Below are 21680 nucleotides of genomic sequence, written 5' to 3' on the forward strand. Positions count from 1 at the left end.
CGAATCTGCGCAGCTGATGTTCTCAGGGGGGCCCACAGGGTGGCCTCAAATCAGCCCGGTGTTTGGCCGCCAAAACCTACTGAGCACTAGGGGTGCGGTGCTGGGTCAAGCTCTGGCAGAAGCCCACGGAAAGAAGGGCAGGCCCTGTCCTCACGACGCCCGCCATGAGTTTCAAGTCGGCCCAGTCTCGCAAAGAGCACGGGCTGGGGCTGGGGCTGGGGCAGCGCCGGCCCTGCCCGGGGTGCCAGGCTGGGGCACGAGGAGGCCCCGGCACAGACAAGCAGGGTAGGGGTGGGGGAAGCCGGCATGGTCCAAGGGAGCCCAGACCTGGCTCTCCTCCTGAGGTCTCGTCCCCCAACCCCCGTTTGCCCCCAAACTCCTGTGCGCCCAGCTGGCCCCCGAGGAGCGGCAGGAGCCCCGACCTGCCTGACAGCATTTCCGGATTCCGACCCTGGCACTTTGGCAAATTCTAACTAGACCCAAAGGAGAAGAGGAGCCACGGTCAAGGCACAACCTCTCACTGCTGAGCGGGGAGCCAGCCCATAATTCTCCGCAACTTAGGAGTTCACAAACGGTTTAATTCCTGGCTTTGCAGCAGCTTTTGAACCCAGTCCTGTGTGATTTCAAACAATGGTTGCTGTTCCCTGAGCACTTGGCTGGCACCTTGATACAACGGATTATGAAATACCTAGAGCACACGACAAGTGGAGGGAGAAATACAACCACAGCCTTGTCCCCTCGGTCACTTCACTCAGTCCTCACAACGCAACAAGGTCAGCAGGACGACCTCCACTCCGCACCCGGGGAAACTGAGGCTCCAAACGGCAACCCCAGGTTCCTGAAGAACGGCAAGGCCAGGATGTGGGTCGGATTGGGTCACAGAGTGCAATGCCCCCTCTGCCCGGCCCTCCTCACTGTTCCGAGTCCGTGTCCTCATCTGCAAAATCAAGGTGATGGAGGAGGCCAGCGGTTTTCTGCATCGTTTTGAGCCGTGGACGCTTTGTTCAAATGGAGCCTGAAGTGGCGATGTATCCGGGCAGGTGGGTGAAGACACGGGCTCTGCGGGAGGGAAGGAGCTGCAGGCCCGCCAGCTGGGCTCCCCGCTGGAGCGCGGACGAGTTGGGACGAGTTGGGTCGTGCGGGCATCTGACCGCCGAGCCAGGGCCCGCCAAGCCCCGACCCCGTCTTCAGCGACAGTGGATGTCTACCAGTCACCAGGTGGGGGGAGCGGCGGCTCGGGGGCCAGCAGCCCTTACAGGTCCTCTGGGGCCAGGGTCTCAGAGCTCCTCAGCAGGGACAGCAGGTTCAGGGCTGAGACACCGGGCACGTGGCCAGCGCAGATCTGCAGCATGCGTACCAGGCGCTGTGCCATGGTGGCCCGAAAGCCTTCTATCTGCAAGGGGAGAAGAGAGGATGAGGGAGGTGGGTTGGGGGCAACCGGTCCTGCCACACGGCCCTCGAGAAGGGGCTGGAAGCCGAGACATGGGGCTTAGCAGGCAAGGTTGGCGAAATTGGGTAAACTGTCTAGTGGCCGCAGAACAGGGATCTGGATCCGGGCTAGTTCCAGACAGTGCCCGGGAGGCAGAGGCCCCGAAGGCTCCTTACCTGGGAGCTGAGGGATGGAAAAGGGGGGCCGACAGGCAGTGGCCCTCAGGGGGACAGGGAGGTGCCATCAACAAAGAGTCCCTGCTTTTGAAGGCAGGGCCCAGAGGCGCTGTGGGGTGGGGTCACGTAGGGCGGGTGACTCTGTTCCAGGGCCTGGCACCAGGGAATCAGTGCCTGGTGAAGGAAGAACGATGCTGAGCCGCCCTCCCCCGCCAAACGGGGCTGGCGCCGCAGGACCAGCTCGTCCTCCCTCTGCTCCTGCTTTGACCGGGGAAGGGGGCATGAGCGTCCAACCAGTCGCCCAAACTAGGGACTGGGCACCCTCGGCCCTCCTGCTCTTGCTTCCGCCTTTGTCACTTGCGACTCCTCTTTCCAAATCCAGAGGCAGCTGTCCTTCTCCCCGAGTGTCCTCTCGGCAGACCCTGCCGCAGCCGCGCCCCGTCCCTGGATTGCTTTTCTACCTGCCCCCGGGACCCCACACTCCCCTGGCCTCTCCTCTCCTCTGGCCTCACGGGCTGCCCCCTCCTCTCTGCCACATCTAAGGGATCCATTTAAACCCACATCACGTAAGTGGAAAATAAAAATAAGTAAAACCCATGTCGGGCCACACCCCTCCCTGCCCCCACACCCCTCCCTGTGGCTCCAGTTTTACTCAGAGTGAAAGCCACTGCCTTTATTAAGACCCATGAGGCCCTCCGGCTCTGGCCCCACTGTCACTCTGACGCATCTCCAGGGAGCCCTCCCTGGGGGACCCTGGACCCACCAGGCAAGTCTCCACACTCCTCTGGCCCCATGTGCTCCTCCACCAGGAGTCTCCACGGCTTGCCTCCCTACCGCCTCCACAGATCTCTTTAACAGTCACCCCCGGCCACTGACACTAAACCTTACTGCTTTACCGCCTCTTGACCGTCACATCCTCATTTTCTAACGTGTTTTACTTTTTTTTTTTTGGTCCTTTTTTTAAAGTTTATTTATTTGAGAGAGACAGAGACAGCATGACTGGGGGAGGAGCAGAGAGAGAGGGAGAGAGAAAATCCCAAACAGTCTCCGTGCTCAGTGCAGAGTCTGACGTGGGGCTCAAACTCATGAACCGTGAGATCATGACCTGAGCCGAAACCAAGAGTCGGATGCTTAAATGACTGAGCCACCCAGGTGCCCCACGCATTTTACTTCTTTACATGTTTCCTCTGCTACAACAGAGCTGAGATTTTTTTTCCCCCTTTTTTACTGTTTTGCTCTATGCATCCCTCGGGCCCAGAACAGTGCTTGGCACACTGTAAGTACCTAAAAATATCTGTTGACTAAATCCTTACTCTGACTTCCGTGGCCTTCGTCTCAGAAAGAGGCCTCCCAGCTGCTGCTGCCGCTCTCACTCAGGCTCCCCGGCTGGCCTCCTGCAGCAGCCTCGACCCCAAGCCTCAGCTCTGGCCAAGCCTCCTCCAATCCACACACGACACTCCAGAGGTGCGGCCCCCAAACCCAAGCCTGACTACATCAGATGGCTCCTGTCACCTACAGGAAGGAACGGCTTCTTCCCATGCCAGGCCACCAGGTCTCTGCACGTCCTTCACGTCTACACCATGACTGCTGGGTCTAGCCGCCGGGGGTGGAAGTCTCTGCCTCACCGGGTTCTGAGACGGCAGGCTCCATGCCTGACTCATTCGTGTGCTCAGGGAGCAGCGCGGGGCCCCACTGGCAGAGCTAGGAGATAAATTCACTGGGCCAATCCCACAGCTCCGTGAATGTGTTTCTTCACGTGTAAAAGGGGGCTGATAATTCCTACCGTGCCAAGACCTTAAAACATGGCGAAGCTCAAACTCAGATATGTGGAGGACTGTGCCCTAAAAAGGACACCACAGGGGGCGCCTGGGTGGCTCAGTCAGTTAAGCATCGGATTTGGGCTCAGGTCATCATCTCACGGTTCATGAGTTCGAACCTCTCCCACTCCCCGCGGGTGAGCTCGAGCCCTACTTCGGGTGAGCCCCGTTTCTCTCTCTCTGCCCCTCTGCCCCTCGTGGGATTCTCTCTCTCTCCCTCCCTCTCTACCCCTCGCTCACTTGTACCCACCCCTTCGCTCTCTCAAAAAAATTAAATACAAATAAATAAATAAAAAGGACAGCACAGGTACGAGGAGTGAGGGCTGTCCAACCACCGGGTGCTTCATGTGAGGGAATGCCAGATTTGCGTTGCCAGCAGGCCAGCTGCTACGGCTGGAACTAGACCGGCGGACACAGGCCCTTTCCTTGAGAGCGGTCAGGCTTCTCATACCTGGTACGGCCTGCCACCTACTGACCACAAGGAGAACTACACCACACCGCGCCAGGCTGGGGGGCATCTCAGCCAGGTTTGAGGTTTAAGGTACCTGAGCTGTGGGGCAAAGATGATGATTCCCCTTTAGAGATAGGAAGATGAAGGCTGCGTGGGGGAAGTGACTGTTCAAAGCCACAGTTAGCAGCCTAAGAAGGAAAAGAGACAGCAGCGTGCAAACCTGCTGGCTCTACCGTTAAACTTACTAGCTGTATGACTGAGCGAGTTGCCTCTCCTCTCGAAGTCTTGGGTTTCTGGGGTATGTTGTGGGGAAAGTCTGGAAGGGCGGGCACTTCGCGTGTGCCCCAGGCCTCAGCGTCCTGTGAGGTCAGAGTGCTGACTAAAACAGCCGTCAAGCATGAAAAACGAATTTGTGACCAAGGGGTATGCACATCTTTATGGATGCATTGAACAAGGAGATCTGCCCCATCCTCTTATGAGATGGAAATATCTGCCCTTTCTGCTGGTAACAGCCCCAGGCAAATACTGCTAAGACTGACATCTCTTGCCTGTATTCATACTGCCAAATTTCACTTAGAGTTTAATGGGAAAAAAAAGTTTTTTTTTTTTCTCTCATACAAGTTCACCGATCCCCTGAATTCTACCCTCAGGCCAGAGGGGTCCACAGACCCGTGAATAAGAATCCCTGGTCTGGGTGGTGGTAAGGGACAGTGTGCTGACTCAGTTCTCTCTGCATTATATCACTTTACCTTTGGGGATAGGTGCAGGACCAAGAACACAGCAGAAATGAACTTCAAAACCAATAAACACACTCTAAAACCAAGCAGGCCTGCGACGTGGGTGGGGTGGCCCAGGTCCCGGGAGCCCTCAGCAAGCCTCCCAGAGGGGACAGCTGCTGAGCACTTTTAGCAAAACGTCAGGATTCATGTTCCAGAAAGCGAGGCTGGAGAGCGAAGTATATCAGCAAAATAGAAATCTGCTCTGAGACGCTTATAATTAGACTCACCCTATGAGAAACACCAACAGAAGTGAGTTGGGACAGAACTGACACCCTATGTGTCCCTCCAACCCTCTACTCACCCACCCACCCGCCTTCCCTGCTGCCTGCTGGATGACCTGCCCCAGGCTGGGACTAGACAAGGTTTGGGGTCCAAGGGAGTAAGGGGAACAGGGGCATTCTGACTGTGGACAGACATGAGGGGGCACTGGTTAATGAAACAGACAAGACGCCTGGCCTCACAGCCCTTACAGCCCAGCGGGAGAGTGAGATATTAACAAGGACCCACATGACATACATAAAACTTAGTTATGAGAGAAAACGAAGCAAAAGAAGAGAAGGCAACAAGTGATTGCACTTGGCATGAAAGAGGCACTCAGGCTGAATGCATACTGTCACCCTACTTTACATCTGTGCGCCCCAACGCTTAGGGTGACAGACCTACCCAAGGTCCAGCCAGCGAGCAGAGAAGCCAAGATCCAAATTAGGATCTTGTGTCTCCACATCAGGACCTCCTCACTCAGGCACTTGACTCTCCAAGAGCATTCTCGACACACCTACTGTGCTGACTGCCCTTTCCCTGCACCCCCTCGATTATTGTCCTTACCTCCAGGTCACAGAAGAACAGAGGACTTCGGTAGGTGTGGGCCAGCTTCACGATCGTGTTTCGGTGGACACTGCAGTGACTCTCTCGCCCAGCTGCAAAGAAGCCGTGAGTGCTACAGGCTGTAATCTCTACCTTCGTGGCAGTCATCCAGGAAGCACTGGGCGAAGTCATTCACTACCTCTCTCTGGGCCTCAGCTGCTTACTAGTCAGCGAGGTGACAGTCCTGTTCAACCTTCTTTTCGGGGCAGCCAAGATCATTAAATTAGAAAATAAAGCTGAAAGGGCTTTGAGAGAGTGCTCTATAAAAACGTGAGTTTCCTCATCTAGAAGAGGAGGATGGTAACAGCCCCCACTCCACTGAGTTACTATAGAGATTCGGTGAATTAATATATAGAAATGACCCGGCTTTCATTTATTCATCAATGCTCATTGAGCATAATCTGTGCCAGGCCCTCCCCCCAAGGACTTGGCAGTTCAGCTGGGTGGAGGAGGGCAGCTCAGACACGCCATCGGTGTAGGTGGAAGGGTGGGGAGTCTATACGACAGAAACATGCGTGGGATGGACACCTCGGGGCCCAGACTGCAGGGCTGGTCAGGGAGGTGTCTCCGAGGGGACAGGAAATAGGGGTTAGCTAGACAAAGAAGAAAAAAGCATCCAGGAGAAGCTATATGATAGAATCACGAAGGGCATGGGCTCTGGAATAGGACCATCTAGGTATGAATATGGGCTCTACCACTTTTTAGTTGTGGGCCTTGGACAAGCTGGTTCACCTCAAGGCTCCAGTTTCCTCAGCTCTAAAACCAAGATAACAGTATGTACCTCAGAGGGTTGTTTGTAGCGGAGATTAAGTGATCCAGAAACGAAGCACTTTTAGAACAGTGTCTGGTGTGCAGTGAGGGCTCAATAAAGGTCAGTTGTTGCTATTTCCGCTGTTAGTGTTACAAAGGCTCTCAGGAATGGCAGGCCTTGCTCAGAGAAGGAAAAGCTGAACCAAAGAAGGGGACGGGAACAGGAGACGAGACTAGACAGGAAGGTGGAAGGCCAAAGTTGTGCCTTTACAGGACCGACCGTGGCTTTTACTCTGCAAGCCACAGGGAACCGCCAGGCAACTCTTAGCAATTATCTCAGCAGAACGATCTGCTCAGATTCACTTTCAGAGACACCGCCAACAGGTCAGATTCCAAAGCTCACGTTCTTTGGTCCCTTGGGTGGCCTCAGTTAAGAAGTCCCCCACCGCAGTGCCGGCCACACAGCGCCCGCGGTGGGGGGTGGGGGAGGATGCACTTACCGCCGGTTGCAAGGAAGGCTGCCTTCCCCAGGAAGAAGGTGGCGTCCACATGGTGCAGGGATTCCTCCACGTTCCGGAGGCTGGCGCGAGAAAACGAACCACAGGACAAACATTACCACAGAGAAGGTGGAGGGCTGCGTCCCTCAACCCAGAGAGGCCAAAGGAGGAGAGGAGGGTAAGAGGAAACACCCCTAGAGGAATACTTCATCTTTCATTTTGTTGGAGTATTTTTAATTACAAAATGACTCAAGCCTGTACAACAATCCGATAGTGAATATGGAGGTATTCTGTAAAAAGGAAGTCTCCTCTCCGGCACCACCCTTCTGTCTCAACATCCCCAAGGTAACTGCTGCTGACAGTTTGGGGTGTAATTCCTCTTGCGTATGAATTTTTCCTTTATATATATTCTCACACATGCAGACAAATGTTTCTGTGGGACCGATGCTAGATGTAGAATGGCTGCGTCACAGCTATGTGTCTTTTTAAAATGTACCTAGGTGGGCGCCAGGTGCCTCAGTCAGTCGAGTGTCCGACTCTTGGTTTCAGCTCAGGTCATGATCTCGCGGTTTATGGGTTCGAGCTTCCCATCGGACTCTGTGCTGACAGTGTGGAGCCTGCTTGGGATTCTCTCTCTCTCCCTCTCTCTCTGCCCCTCCCCTGCTCGTGCTCTCTCTCAAAATAAATAAACTTAATAAATAGGTAGGCAAATAAATATGTAAATAAATGTACCTAGGTATTGCCATATTGCTTTCCAATAAGGTTAGAGTATTTACAGTTACATCGAGTATGTGAAAACACTCTTTTCCTCCAGGAAAAGGGCCCTTTAACCTTCTGGGCCAAGGGTTTCATTCACCAGTGTCCGAGGAATGATAAAGAAATCTGTCATCTCCTGGTCAAAAAGCCATCTTAGTCAGGTGACCCAGGCCAAGGTTTCAGCCTGAACAAGCAAGGCCTAAGGCAAACAGTAAGGATGGCTCTCGGCCCCTAAGTGTGACTACAGAGCAGGATCTCCCCAAAGACCCAGTCAGTTTCGGTGGACAGATGGGTCTCACCCAAAGAACAGATCTGCTGAGTCAGGACCTCTGGCAATCATGGCAGATCTCAGCCCTTTCTCTGCCCCACTGTGGGCCCAAGTCACTGCGCGTCTGTTCCAGCTGGCCAGGCAGCGGGTCTGGACTTGATCCTGCTGCTGGCTGTAGCTGGTATCGATCTGTCCCTGGTTCCAGGTGTTTCCACTACAGCCTTCACTTAACACACACCACATGACGAGGCATGTGCCTTGGTTTCTGTGCTGGCTGCTGCGTCCTGCCTCCCCTCAGTCAGCCATTGCCCCCAGAGGGAGAGAGCGAGCCTTCTTCTGTACTCCCCAGGTTGGCTGCAGTCTTGTCCCCAGGTTGCCAGCACCACAGGGAGGCCAGGCTGGGCCCCAAGCATCACCACCCGCTCATGCTTCCCTGGCTACTACATTGGGCTCCTGACCCTGGACCAGCCTTAATAGTCCTGTGCACACATTATGCTCCTCTTACCTTTTACATTAACCCTTCACCTGGAACCTTCTGCTCACTCCCAGTTTTACCTCGGTACCTCAACCTGGTCATCTCCAGCAGAAAGTCTACCCTGCCCTATGTCCTGAGAGTCACAGGTCTTGTTGGGGCTCTCATAGCCCAATGCATCCTTCTTTTATAGTACCTATGCTAGCTACTACAGCTCTGTGTTCAAGAGTCTAGCTTCCTCCCCCAGTGGGCTGGGAACACCTTGGGGACAGGGGTCTATTTCATTCATATCTGTGCCTGCCATCAGGGATACAGAGAAGGCTACAGAAAACATTAGCTCAATGACTGATGGCACTGTTGGGGTTTACCAGTCTTTTTTTTTTTTTTTTTTTAATGTTTATTTTTAAAATTTATTTTTGAGAGAAACAGAGAGGGAGGGAGAGAGAATCTCAAGCAGGCTCCATGACGTCAGCACAGAGGCTGATACAGGGCTTGAACTCACGAACCATGAGATCATGACCTGAGCTGAAATCAAGAGTCGGACGCTTAACCGACTGAGCCATCCAGGTGCCCCTATCAGTGTCTTTAAAATATCATACACTTGCCACTGGCTCCCCATCCTCATCCTCTGGGCTAACCCCAGGCAGCCTCTCCCCGTGTCTTCTCCTTCCCGCATAGGTGAGGTCACCATCCCAGGTCTACCTGAGCCCTGAAGGTACCCCTTCTCTGGTTCTCACCTGTATTTGCTATGAAGGTTGACCACAAACACGATCAAGTCAATTCGGGGCCGATCCACACTGGAGGGCAGAGGGAGGGACCTTGCCAGGTGGCTGAAAAACAAGAAATTGCAAGACTAGGGGCACCTGGGTGGCTCAGTCAGTTAAGCGTCCGACTTGGGCTCAGGTCATGATCTCACGGTCCGTGAGTTTGAGCCCCACGTTGGGCTCTGTGCTGACAGCTCAGAGCCCGGAGCCTGCCTCAGGTTCTGTGTCTCCCTCTCTCTCTGATCCTCCCCCACTCGTGCTTTCTCTCTGTCTCTCAAAAATAAACAAACGTTTAAAAAAAATTGCAAGACTAAAGATATATGTACCCACATCACAGTGACCATTCACATACTGACCTTCCTAGGGTAAGACGGTGTCAAGGGCTCCTCCCCTATGCCCCTGATGCTTTTGTGGGCAAGACTCCTCAGGCGAGCATAGGGGCAGAGCAGAGCCGGTCCTTTCTAGATGACTTGTCTGACTCCTTCTGCCTCAAAGTTGGGAACTGCCTTGGCAAGAGGCATTTGGGGCTATAAGATGGCATGGGGTGAGCCAGCTACACTGTGTGCTGGAAGGGAGATGAGACCCAGAAGAGGGCTGTTAGATTGTGAAGACTAGGGGTTAAGACTGAACCCCCTTGGAGGGGAATAGAAGTCGGCTCAAATCTCAGGTCTGCCAATTACCAGCTATGTGACGTTGGGTAAGTCACTTTCATCACTCTCGCCTGAACTTGTTCCCTCATTGGAGATTCTTTAAAGTGCTGTAACGGGGTTTATTCTCCTAGTAAGGGGTGTTTCAAGTTCCCACGGAGGAGCACCCTTTAGAGTGGGGTCATGCTCCTTCCATATGGACCCTTGCAGCTTATCTACGAAGGGCAATGACACCCACATACATTCAGTCCCTTGCTTCCCACCAGCAGCTGTTTCTACTCTCCATCAGTTAGAAAAAGAAAAACAAAACCTAATTGCTTAGTCATCTTTTCTCCAAATTAGGGGGGTAACTGAACACTACTCTGTGCCAAGTGCTGCTCAAAGCACTGGGGATTCACTAGTGAACAAAAATCAAAGCCCCTGACCTCAAGGAGCTGACCTTGGGTCCATGGGGGTGGCAGGCTGGAAACAAATAAACAGGGGAACAAGGACATTTCTTATGATGACAAGTGGTAGAGAAACACAGAACACATGTGTGAGAGAGTGATGGAGGGTATCTTAGCTGGAGGCAGATCACGCCTTGAGGGGCTGGCCCCACCTGCGCCCGCCTCTCTGGCAGCTCCTCTGCCCGCCTACAAGAGCAGGCTGCAGTTCAGCCACGGCAGAGCGATGGGAACCCCCCCCCCCCCCCAGCCTCAGCTACTTACACCCTCAGCTCCGAGGCGCAGTCCTCCTTGAGCATCGAATCGGCCAGCTGCTGCAAAAGAGCATCTTCCGTGCCCACCAGCTGTCAGGGAGAGAAGGCGGCCTACTGATGCCTGGGCACAGCAGTCCCGCTGGAGGGCCTGGGGATCAGGCCACAGACCCAAGACCGCTCGACTCCCAGGATTCCCGCTCCCACGCGCACGACGCCGTTTACCGAGAGTGGGCTCCGCCAGGCCCCAGTTGAGGGCCCAGAATGCACCCGCTCCAGTACTGTCTGCACAGCACTTCTTAACTGCCCCAGACTCTGCCTCGGATGGCCGGACCCAAGAGACGCTGGGAAAACCATTACCTGTCCGGCGCTGAACACAGCTTCCCGGGTCCCAGCCCGCCCAGCCGCCCCACCAATCAGAAACCGGAAAAGAGCCCTCCGCGCATCTATTGGTGGGGGCGTCCTTCAGACTCAGAGGGCGGCTACTCCGATTGGTTCAGAATGCGGCCCTCCCGCCCACCACACCCCAGCCCGAAAAGCGCGCATCAGAACCTCCGAGAGCCCAGAGGGCCAGACAGACGGTGGAGGCCCCGCCAAAGAGGAAAGGCGGTCAGGGGAAGCGGAGCAGCTGACGCCTACCAAGATGGTGGCCGTGTTCAGGCCAGGCTGCTTGTCCAGCGGCCGCAACACCGACATCCCAGTCGGCGGGTGAACCGCAGCTCTGGAAGTGCGCGCGGATCTTTCAAAATGAGGGAGGCCCGCCCTTAAGTGCAAGACCAAGGGTCGCGTGACCATAGTTGGGCGGGGCTTCGCGTGGTAGAGCAACTCTCTTAAAGGAATCCACATCCGCTTTTTTGATGGGGGCGTTCCAGCTCCGGCCCCCAGGCTCTTAAAGTGCTGTCAATGGGACAGGCCTTGCCTCAGAGAAAGAAGGTGTTCAGTGATTCATTTGTTCGTTTTTGTTCACTAAGGCTCATTCATCATGCTCTTTTTTTTTTTTTCTTCATGGTTCTTTATTTTGAGAGAGGGGCGCGGGACGGGGGAGGGCCAGAGAGAGAGAGAGAGAGAGAGAGAGAAATCCAAGCAGGCTCTGACTCGGGGCTCAATCTCATGTCCCATGAGATCATGACCCGAGCTGAAATCAAGAGTCCGAGGCTTAATGGACTGAGCCACCCAGGCACCCCATTTCATCATACTCTTGATTCCTTCCCAACCTGCCCCTCTCATTTCTTCTTCCCCATCTCATTTGACTCCATCCATGCAGCTGCTCAGAACAAAAACTTGAGGTCATTCTTGGCTCCTCTTCTTCATCCCCCACATCCAACCCATAAGCCAGCCTGCGAGTTCTAGTCTTAAAATGCATCCAGAAGCTGACCACTTCTCACCGCCTCCACTACCACTACTAGGACAAGCCACTGTCCTCTCTCACCTGGACTATTGTAACAACCTTCTCACCGGCTCCCTGCTTCCACTCTGGTCCCCAGGGCTACCGGTTCTTCTCCACACAGCAATCTGAGTCATCCCTATAAAACAGAACCTGATCAAAACCCACCAATAGTTCCCATCTCATTCAGCGTACATTGCAAACGGCTTACATGGACTGTGAGGCTCTATGTGTTCTGGTCCCTGCCAATCTCCCTGACCCATCTTCTGCTCTTCTCCCTCTTACACTCCTCTAGCCACATGGGCCACTAGGCTGGTCTTCAAATTATTCCAAGCATCCTCCCACCTCCTGCCTTGTCCCTGCGGCTCCCTGTGGCTGAAAAGTTCTTCTCCCCCATAGTCACTTGGCTCCTTTCCTCACTTCCTCCATGTTTCTGCTCCAAGGCTACTTTAGCAGAGAGGCCCTTCTTAACAACTCTATGTAAAATAGCAAGTCTCAGTGGGGTGCCTGGGTGGTCGGTTAAGCATCCGACTTTGGCTCAGGTCATAATCTCATGGTTTGTGAGTTCGAGCCCCACGTCAGGCTCTTTGCTGACAGCTTGGAGCCTGGAGCCTGCTTTGGATTCTGTGTCTCCCTCTCTCTCTGCTCCTTCCCTGCTCTTGCTCTGCCTTTCTCTCTCTCTCTCTCAAAAATAAATGTTTATTTAAAAAAAATTTTTTTTAACATTTATTTATTTTTGAGACAGAGAGAGAGCATGAGCAGGGGAGGGTCAGAGAGAGAGGGAGACACAGAATCCGAAACAGGCTCCAGGCTCTGAGCTGTCAGCCCAGAGCCCGATGCGGGGCTCGAACTCACGGACCACGAGATCATGACCTGAGCCGAAGTCGAATGCCCAACCGACTGAGCCACCCAGGTGCCCCAAAAATAAATAAATATTTTTTAAAAATTAAAAAAAAATAGCAAGTCTCAGGGAGCCTGGTTGGCTCAGTTGGTAGAGCATGCCCCTGTTGATCTTGGGGTTGTGAGTTCAGGGGTGTACATAAAAAAATAATAATTACAAAAAAAACCCCATTATCTTTATTTCATTTTTATTTGAGAGAGAGGGAGAGAGAAAAACTGTGTTTGAGCAGGGGAGAGGGACAGAGAAAAAGAGAGAGAATCCTAAGTAGGCTCCATGCGCAACACAGAGCCCAATGTGGGGCTCAATCCCACAACCCTGGGATCATGACCTGAGCTGAAATCAACAGTCAGATGCTCAACCAACTGAGCCACCCAGGCGCCCTGAAAAAAACCCCATTATCTTTAAAAAAATAGCAAGTCTCCCCCATATTCCCTGTCTTCCTTTTTTCTGCTCTATTTTCTCAATAGCACTAATCTCCACTTCACATACAGTTAAGAACTGTACAGCCTGTGTGATTTTACAGTATTTACAAACTAATAAACTGTCACTGTTTATTATTGTTTAGTAATAGTCCATTACTGTTTCATGGATGCTGGCAGAAGACATGAAACTCCTGGGTAAGATTTGTCTCTTATGTTTCCCATTACTCATGGTAAAACCAGTAGCTAAGGCTTTATGTTTGTGTGCGCCAGTGCCCCATGTCCCCCGAGCCCTGCAAAGGACCCATCATGGAGGCCCATACACCTGGTGGATGGCAGCCCCGAGGAGGAACACGGGGATTAGAGATTCACTGCTTTTATAGTGAGTGGTAGGCATGCCTGTTCTTTGTCGGGGATTGGGGGAGATGTCACCTCATTCTCCAAGGTTGCTGCAAACACAACCCTGAGACAACCCCGGGGAAAGAGCTTTCAGGGCCTTGCCATACCCAGCAAGAACCCGCAGGGATGCTCCAGGGCCCATGGCAGATTGCTTCTCCCAACAGCTATATAATTACTAGCTCACTGTCTGTCTCTCCAGCTAGAGCATAAGACACACGAGAGCAGAGACTTTGTCATTTTGCATGTCCAGCCCTTTAAAAAGTGCCTGGTACATGGTAGTCGCTCAGTAATTATTTGTTGAATGAATGGATTGATTTACATCCATTGATCCTTTCATCATTTCCTAGGGCAGACCCAATGCGCCACCCTGAGAATACAGATGAATCAGACATTATCAACTCTGGGGTGGGGGAGTCAGACCCTGATCACACAGTGTGCTCACTGCTGTGATACCTAGAACAACAGAGGCATATTCCCATCTAACCTAAACCCTCACTGCGGACTAAACTATATTTTGCTTAGAAAGAGCTGGAAATAAATGACTTCATGGAGTCGCTGCCCCAGCACAGATGGGCTTTGATTCCTCCGGCAGAGGGTGTAGAAGAGACTCGCCAAAAGTCTGAGAGTAATGAGTGCTCTGAACATAAAGTAAGGTGGGCTGGAGGACAGGGCAGACAAGAAGAAGCTATGTGAGGTCAGGGGAGGCCTCTGGAAGAAGGTGATGTGTTTTCTTTGTCGTTTTATTAAATTTGTTTTAAAATTTATTTATTTATGTTGAGAGAGAGGACAGGCAGAGGAGGGATGGAGAAAGAGGGAGAGAGAGGATCCTAAGCAGGCTCCGTGCCACCAGCGCAGAGCCCAATGTGGGGCTTTAAGGCACGAACCGTGAGATCATGACCTGAACCGAAACCAAGAGTTGAATGCTTAACCGACTGAGCCACTCGGGGGGCCCCAAGAAGGTGGTGTTTGAGGGACACCTGGGTGGCTCAGTCGGTTAAGCGTCCAACTCTTGATTTCGGCTCAGGTCATGATTTCACAGTTCGTGAGTTCGAGCCCCACATCATCGGGCTCTGCACCGACAGTGCGGAGCCTGCTTGGGATTCTCTCTTCTTCTCTCTCTGCCCCTCCCCTGCTCTCTCTCTCTCTCTGAAAAAAATAAATTAATTTAAAAAAGAGAGAGAAGGTGATATTTGAGCAGATGCCTGAATTTAGTGAGAGAGGAGCCAGTTCAGTACGTTGAAGAAGAGGCTTTGGGCAGAAAGCAGGTGCTGAGAGCCTGGGGGGTGGGAGGGTGGGGAGCACCCCTGTCACTTCTGAGGAGCAGCAATGAGGCCAGTGGCTGAAGTGGATGGAATGAGGAGAAACTGGGGAGAATGAGGTCTCAGACGTGACTGAGGTCCTTAGAGTGTCACAAAGAGATTCTGGCTCCGGTCAGCACTTTCTAGGAGGGGCTGAGCTGAGACCCATTCAATCAACACGTGCTGTGTGCCTGCCTCAGGCCAATGCTGGCGCTGGGCACTAGTGACCCAGGCACCAGAGGTGTCACCCCTGCTTCCGTGGTAGAAGGACAGATAGCAACAACCAAAGCAGCACGGTTGGTGAGGGCCGCCCCAGGGAGCGGAGGAGCCCAGATGCATGAAGGGTCCCTGGGGAGCCACGGCTACACTTCGCTGGGGGAGGTGATTATTGGCTGTGGTGCTAAGATGAGTTGGTGCTTGTCACACGGGCAGTGCAATACACAATAGTCGTGAGTAGAATCGCACCGTGATGAAGGGTGGTGATTGGCAGGAAGGGCAGACCCAGGCCTGGATGGAAACTCTTGTATCAAGAACACCCAGGGGTGCCTGGGTGGCTCAGTCAGTTGAGCATCTGAATCTTGATTTTGGCTCAGGTCACGATCCCAGTGCTCAGTGTGGAGCCTGCTTGGGATTCCCGCCCCCTCCCCCCAACCCCCAGAACACCCAGAGCTGGCAGGGCCGTCAGACGCTCTCTGGGATACTGTCTCTGAAATCAGCTTCTGTGGAACTCTGTGGAGATACCTCAGGGATGCTGGAGGGGACAAGGAGAAGCTGAGTGGGTAGAATCTAGAAAGCCCACCCTGTTATTTCACAGAAGCAGCTCAGGCTTTGTCTCTATTACATATTGAGCTTCCCCTAGTTCTGAAAAAATATCTTTAATGCTCGTTCACTTTTGAGAGAGAGAGAGCGCATGCACTCTCAAGTGGGGCAGGGACAGAGAGAGGGGGACAGGGGATCCAAAGCAGCCTGATGCCGGGCTTGAACCCAGGAACCATGAGATCATGACCTGAGCCAAAGTGGGACGCTTAACCAGCTGAGCCACCCAGGCACCCCAAGCTTCCCATAGATTGTTGTGGAAATAAAGAATCCTGTGGCTGGTTTCTCTGTGCCCCTTTGTCTTCCCTCCCCCAACTCCGATCTGTTCTCCTACTCCAAACTGTTGAAAAGCGCTTTGGAGGCTTTGCTCACAATTGTCCAATACTGGAAACAACCCAAATGTCCTTCAGTGGTCAACAGATCAACAAGTTGTGGTATACTGATAAATGGAACAGCATCGGTGAGCAACAAAAGCGCTGTGCTGAGGGAGAGGCCCAGACACAAACGAGTGCGTGTTGTATTTGAGTCCATTTACATGGACCCACCATGGTGGGTAGTCAGATTTAGTGCCTGGCACATAATACGTGCTACCTCGTTGTTTGTTCTTACTCTCTGAGCCTCAGTTTCCCTAACTGTAAAATGGGGATAAGAAATAGGATCCATTTCTTAAGGTCGCTGCGAATGTTTAACAAGATAATGCCTAAAGAGCTTTGAGCACCAGGCTGCATCAGAACCAGCACTCATGTAACATTACATATTGAGGAGCCCTGAATTGGGCTCTGGGGCGAACGAGGAGCCTGCTTGGGATTCTCCCTCTTTCTCTGCCCCTTCCCTGCTCACATTGTGCACGTATGCACGCATGCACTCCCTCTCTCAAAATTAATAAATAAACTTAAGAAATTAAAAAAAAAAGAGTTGTATTTTACTCCATGTAATTTGTCTTAATACAAATCCCTCTGTGAACTCAAACTCATTCCCTTTGCCCTATATATGCTGGAGAGGACCTACGACCCTTGCAGGGGTCCAGATGGGCCCAGAGCTGGCAGGGTGTCTGTGGGGTGGGGGACCCAGGGTCCTGAAGGCATCTCCCCCACAGCCTTCCCCACCTGCCTGTCCTCAGATTTCTGGGAACGGACTCTCTGGGGAGGGGGTTCCTTGAAGCCTCTGGCCTCTGGGGCCACTCTGTCCTCCTGAGACAATAACCACTGCTGTTTATGGGATGCACACTGGGCGCCTGACACTTTGCTGACACTCTGTCCATAGCACAGGAGGGAGGGCCCAGGCTTGGGGGATGGACCCCTTACCCCACCCCCACTCCCCAGCTTTGTCACTGAGAAGCTGAATGACCTAGATGAAGGAGACGGTAAGCAGCATCACGTCTCTGAGCTGAGGCTGCCTCGTCCCCACATGGGCTGTCAGCACCACTGAGAGCAGAATGAAGTGATGTGTGGGGGTCCTCAGTGCCTGGGAGTCACAGCCATCTGAGGCTCTATCCCAGCCCAGGGGATCTGGGGGGCTGGGTGAGGCAGAACCTGTGTGGGGGCCTGAAGGCCGGGCTAGGCTCTGACTGTGGCATTGTGACTTTCTTGCTGTGTGACCGTGGAAGATGGATAAATGAATTAATATAAATAAAGCACTGAAGCAGTGTCCACATTGGACCAATGTGTCCGGAGTCCCTGTCTCAGAATTGATTCTCTCCTCTATGACATATGGCCCTTGTTGGCTCTACTCGTCATTACTTCTGTGTCCCCACCCGCTTGCCAGGGACCCTCATCTCTCCCTACCCACAAACGGCAAGCCTCCAAACCCTTCCATTTATCTCAGCTGGGGTTCCCTCCTCTCCAGACTCAGCAACCACGGGACTCAGCAGCCTTCCGGGTGGTTCCCATTCCTCCCCGAATTCTCCCAACCCTGCCCTGTCATTTCTGTACCACGTGCACAGTGCGAGGGATCCAGAAGAGAAGGCTGGTTGCCAGGGCAACGGAGGATAAAGCCCTCGCTCTGCCAGGCTGCTGATTGGCTGAGACACATCCCGCCTCCTGCCATCCTGAGGGTCGGGGGCAGAGGGAAGTGTCTCCTGGTGGGCAGGGAGACCTACCAGTGTGACTTGCCAGCCCAGGACTGCCCCCTCCCAGCCCCGTCAGAGTCCTGGGCCTGAGAAGCTCTGTCTCCCACGGGAGGCAGTGGCCTCGCCCTTTCTCTGCCTCCAGCACCCAGGGCCGCTGCAGATGGCAGTGTCTCTGGGGACAGCAGCTACGACTGAGTCCACAGGCCGACATTGAGCTGCTCAGGCCGAGGCGGTGCGCTCAGCACAGAGCCCCTGGAACAGGCATCTGCAGGTCGTGAGGTGGGTCTGCGGACAAGCAGGGGGTGGGGGGAAAGGGGCACCGAGTAGTGCCAATGCCTTGGGGGGGCAGAAGGAGGGGCTCTACGACCCTCACACTGTCCTGGATGGGACTTTGGCTAGAGTGGGGGCTGGAAAATTCCTTATAGATCATCTGGAAACCCCCCCTCCCACCTTGTCACTGTGCATGGGGAACCCTGAAGCCCAGAGAGGGTGAGGAGTAGCCCAAGGTCACACAGAGAGCCAGTGAGTGATTTGTCTCAACTAGGAGAAGGTCTAGGGGTCCTCAGTCTGCCCCAGAATGGTTTTTATCGCAGGGCTAGAGAGGTTGGGGGGCCCTAAGCTGGGGTCCACAGATTCACACCATTGCAGCCAAAATTGCTACAACTCTGCCCAAGTTCCTCATTCTCATGTTTAAGCTGCAAGGGGACTGGGGTCCTGCCTGCAGCCAAGGGTGGGACACGAATCTTTTGGCCTCAGTCAGGTTAGTTTGGAGCAGCCTTCCTGCTTGGGAGCCCCCTTTCCCAACTTCCCTTCAACAGGCAACGCCAAGCGATTCTGAACTCTTTGGCTTTCCAGAAAGGCAGATGGTTAGGAGGGCATGACTAGGGCACCTTGAGACATTGTGCTTCGGAATAGCCAATGAGGACCCGGGGGGCCAGGGGCGGGCCCCAGGATGGCTACCCCTGGGAAGCAGCATCTCTCCCCCCCCGCCCCCACCCCGGGGTCACAGCCCACCTTGAAGACCCACCTGGAAGTAATGGGACAAGGGGAGCTGGAGTTTGGAGACAGAGGTCTGAGGAGCTAGGGCTTGTCTTTACCCTGTCCTGGAGGTCGCTCCATCTCTCCCCTCTCTTCCCTCCCTCAGAAGCCACGGGGCACCTCTGCTCATTTCATTCTGCTCAGGGGTCTTTACCCACCCCACAGGACTCAAACCTCAGGCCATCTCAGGGGGTTTAGGGTCCAGCTCTTAGTTCCCTTCCAGTTGGGCAACCCAGGGCAAGTTAGTGAACCTGTGTGGGCCTCAGTTTCTTCATCTGTAAAATGTAGCCATTAACACCTACCCCACAGGCCCCGTATAAGGTTTGTGAACACATTCTAAGAATGTTCTCCCTGCCTGGGCAGGCAGAGGTGGGGCTTCTCACCCTACTCCTTTTATATACCTTAGGAAGGGTTTGAGGGTAAGTTAATGGGTCCTGCTTTATCCCATTTCGTAAGAGATGGTCTGCGATCTGGCTTTTGAAGTACGAATAGAGGTTTGTCACCTGAACACAGTACAAAGGAGATTCCGGGGAAACTGAAAGCATATGAAAGATAGAGACTGTATGATACGCAGGTGCACATAGGTGACTGGCAAGCAGTTCGAGATGATGCCAGGTAAGCCAGGAGATGAGGTTGGGGAGGTTGGCAGAGCACAGATGTGGGTATCTCTGGGTCATTCTAAGGGGTCTGTGTGTATGTAACATTTAGGAGGCACCTTGCACCTGCTGCCCTTCATGTTCCTGCTTTCCTGCTACTGGTTCACTGGAAATAATAGGTAATGTTACATGAGTGCTGGTTCTGATGCAGCCTGGTGCTCAAAGCTCTTTAGGCATTATCTTGTTAAACATTCGCAGCGACCTTAAGAAATGGATCCTATTTCTTATCCCCATTTTACAGTTAGGGAAACTGAGGCTCAGAGAGTAAGAACAAACAACGAGGCAGCACGTATTATGTGCCAGGCACTAAATCTGAGTATTTTACATAAATTAACCCACTGAACTGTCACAACAGCCATACGGTCTGGGTGGGTGCTATTTTCATTCCCACTTTCCAGATGTGGAAACCCAAGGCCCAAGGATTTGGGGCCGGTGCTTGTGTCCACAGTCTTATAATTATGATTTGGGGCATGGGCCTGAATTCGAGAGCCTGTGCAGACCCTGTTGATATCAACGAGATCCCCTGGGGATTGGGTGTTTGTTCACCAAACCACACCCTGCCAGGATGTGCGGGTGGCTGGGGACCCACTCATCTGTGAGGGCTTGGCCAGCAGCAGCCTCTGAGACCCCACAGTCAGGGCCAGGAGGGGTGGCAAGGAGGAGGCATAGCCCATGTCGTCCTTTACTGAGTGCTCTGTTAGTGTCCCCTTCCACAGGGCACAATGATGCTGAGGCCCAGAGAGGTTAGGCAACTTGCCTGAGGGCACATAATGCCTGAGAGGGGATTGAACCAGGCCTGGCCTTCAGTTATATATAAGCTTCTGAAAGGGTGGGTAGGAGCCAGCTGGTCCCCCCACCCCACCCTGTGATGGGGGCAGCTCTGTTCTTGGCAGGGGCAGGGGGCAGGCTGCTGAGCCACTGCCCTCCACTCTCCTGGGCCTCAGCCGTCCCATCTGTAAGGTGATGCTCACACCTCCTGGCTGTGCGAAGCCTGCGCGCCTCCCTCCGGGCTGGCAGGTGGGCCAAGGGGCGCCTCCGCCACCACTCACCGCCCGTGTCTCGGCAGCTGAGGCCGCCGCGATGCCGCACTTCCTGGACTGGTTCGTGCCCGTGTACCTGGTCATCTCCGTGCTCATCCTGGTGGGCTTCGGCGCCTGCATCTACTACTTCGAGCCTGGCCTGCAGGAGGCGCACAAGTGGCGCATGCAGCGCCCCCTGGTGGACCGTGACCTCCGCAAGACCCTGATGGTCCGCGACAACTTGGCCTTCGGAGGCCCAGAGGTCTGAGCTGACCGGCGCCGGGCACCGGGCGCCCTCCCCCGCCTCGCCCAGCCTGGAGACCCTGAGGCAGAGAGAGGACAACGTCTGCTCCTCCGGGCCACCCCTCTGGAGCTGGGCCCTCCCGGCAGAAGCTTCTGGGTGCCCCGGGTGGACACTGGCTGCACCTGGTGAGATAGGGGCACCTGGGTATCTTGAGGTGTCACTGCTGCTGGCCCGGGGCTTGCTTTCCACCTCAAGCCAGTTCTCTCCACACCTGCCCTCCCCAGCTCTGGGTTTATCCCCCGCTGGCCTCCAGTGCCTTTGTGCTGCCCAGCACTCTCGCCCCTCGCCTGGAGTCAGGCACCGCTGCCCCTGCCTGTCCTAAGTGTCTAGATTCCCACTTCCCCACTGAATCCCCGGTGACACTCAACGGCCCGCTCCACCCGAGGAGGCAACCTCCCTGCAGCCTCACATGGCAGGCTTCAAAGCTGACCCAAGGGAAAGGCCCTATTTGGAGGGGTGTCTGCTCCTTCCAGTTCAGCCCCACCCCTCTGGACTCAGACTTGGCAATGGTGAGCGTGTGTGACGGGGTGTGCAGAGGGGTGAGACCACAGAGGACGGAGGGGTGTGTGTGTGTGAAAGAGAGAGAGACAGAGAGACGAGAGAGAGAGAGTCTGGGAGGGGGGAGTGGGGAGGGGGACAGGCAGGTGTGTATGTGTAAGAGGGAGAGCGGGGGCCCCAAGCAGGGTGGGAGGTGGCGGGGACAGGGTGAGCCTGTGATAGGCTGCCCACAGCGGTTCTCACCTCCCTCCCTGTGCCAGGCTTCCCTACTCTCTCCTTCCCCAAGGCCCCTGCCCTGTACTGCAGCCCCCAGCACCATCCCCCTGCCCTCCCAACCCCACCAGGGAGCCCTCCTCTTTTGTGGAACACTGTTGCCTCATTTGGGATGTCGAGTAGCAGCCTGTCTCACTCTCCTCCTCTGGGGCTTCCCTCTTAGTTTCTTGCAATAATAAAGACTTCATGACTATTTCTGCAGGACTGTCTCCTTTCCTGAAGGTAGGGTCATGTCTGTCATCT

At 54.1% G+C, this 21680-nt stretch overlaps 2 protein-coding genes across 5 annotated transcripts; one reads left to right on the top strand and one right to left on the bottom strand.

Annotated features, from left to right (window-relative positions):
- Nucleotides 1–557: 557 nt before the first annotated feature.
- On the bottom strand, nt 558–11158 carry CENPM (centromere protein M). Of its 4 annotated transcripts, none has more exons than XR_003424194.2 (7): nt 11004–11158; nt 10378–10457; nt 8997–9089; nt 6767–6846; nt 6298–6463; nt 5478–5569; nt 1348–1393 (listed from the first exon to the last, which is right to left on the bottom strand). XR_003424194.2 is itself a non-coding variant. In XM_015077917.3 (6 exons), exons 1-6 carry the CDS (start codon nt 11058–11060, stop codon nt 1253–1255), a joined length of 543 nt encoding a protein of 180 aa, XP_014933403.2. In that variant the 5' UTR covers nt 11061–11158; the 3' UTR covers nt 558–1252. The 4 variants fall into 4 exon arrangements, 2 of the variants coding, with proteins under 2 accessions (XP_014933403.2, XP_053082843.1); XR_003424192.2 differs by having other exon boundaries at nt 6298–6499; XM_015077917.3 differs by lacking the exon at nt 6298–6463 and having other exon boundaries at nt 558–1393.
- A 6428-nt stretch (nt 11159–17586) lies between these two features.
- Nucleotides 17587–21262, top strand: SMIM45 (small integral membrane protein 45). The gene is made up of 2 exons (XM_053199645.1): nt 17587–17928; nt 20410–21262. Exon 2 carries the CDS (start codon nt 20424–20426, stop codon nt 20628–20630), a length of 207 nt encoding a protein of 68 aa, XP_053055620.1. The 5' UTR covers nt 17587–17928; nt 20410–20423; the 3' UTR covers nt 20631–21262.
- The last annotated feature ends 418 nt before the right edge of the window (nt 21263–21680 follow it).

The sequence above is a fragment of the Acinonyx jubatus genome, chromosome B4 (genome assembly GCF_027475565.1).
Source record: "Acinonyx jubatus isolate Ajub_Pintada_27869175 chromosome B4, VMU_Ajub_asm_v1.0, whole genome shotgun sequence".
Taxonomy (NCBI): domain Eukaryota; kingdom Metazoa; phylum Chordata; class Mammalia; order Carnivora; family Felidae; genus Acinonyx; species Acinonyx jubatus.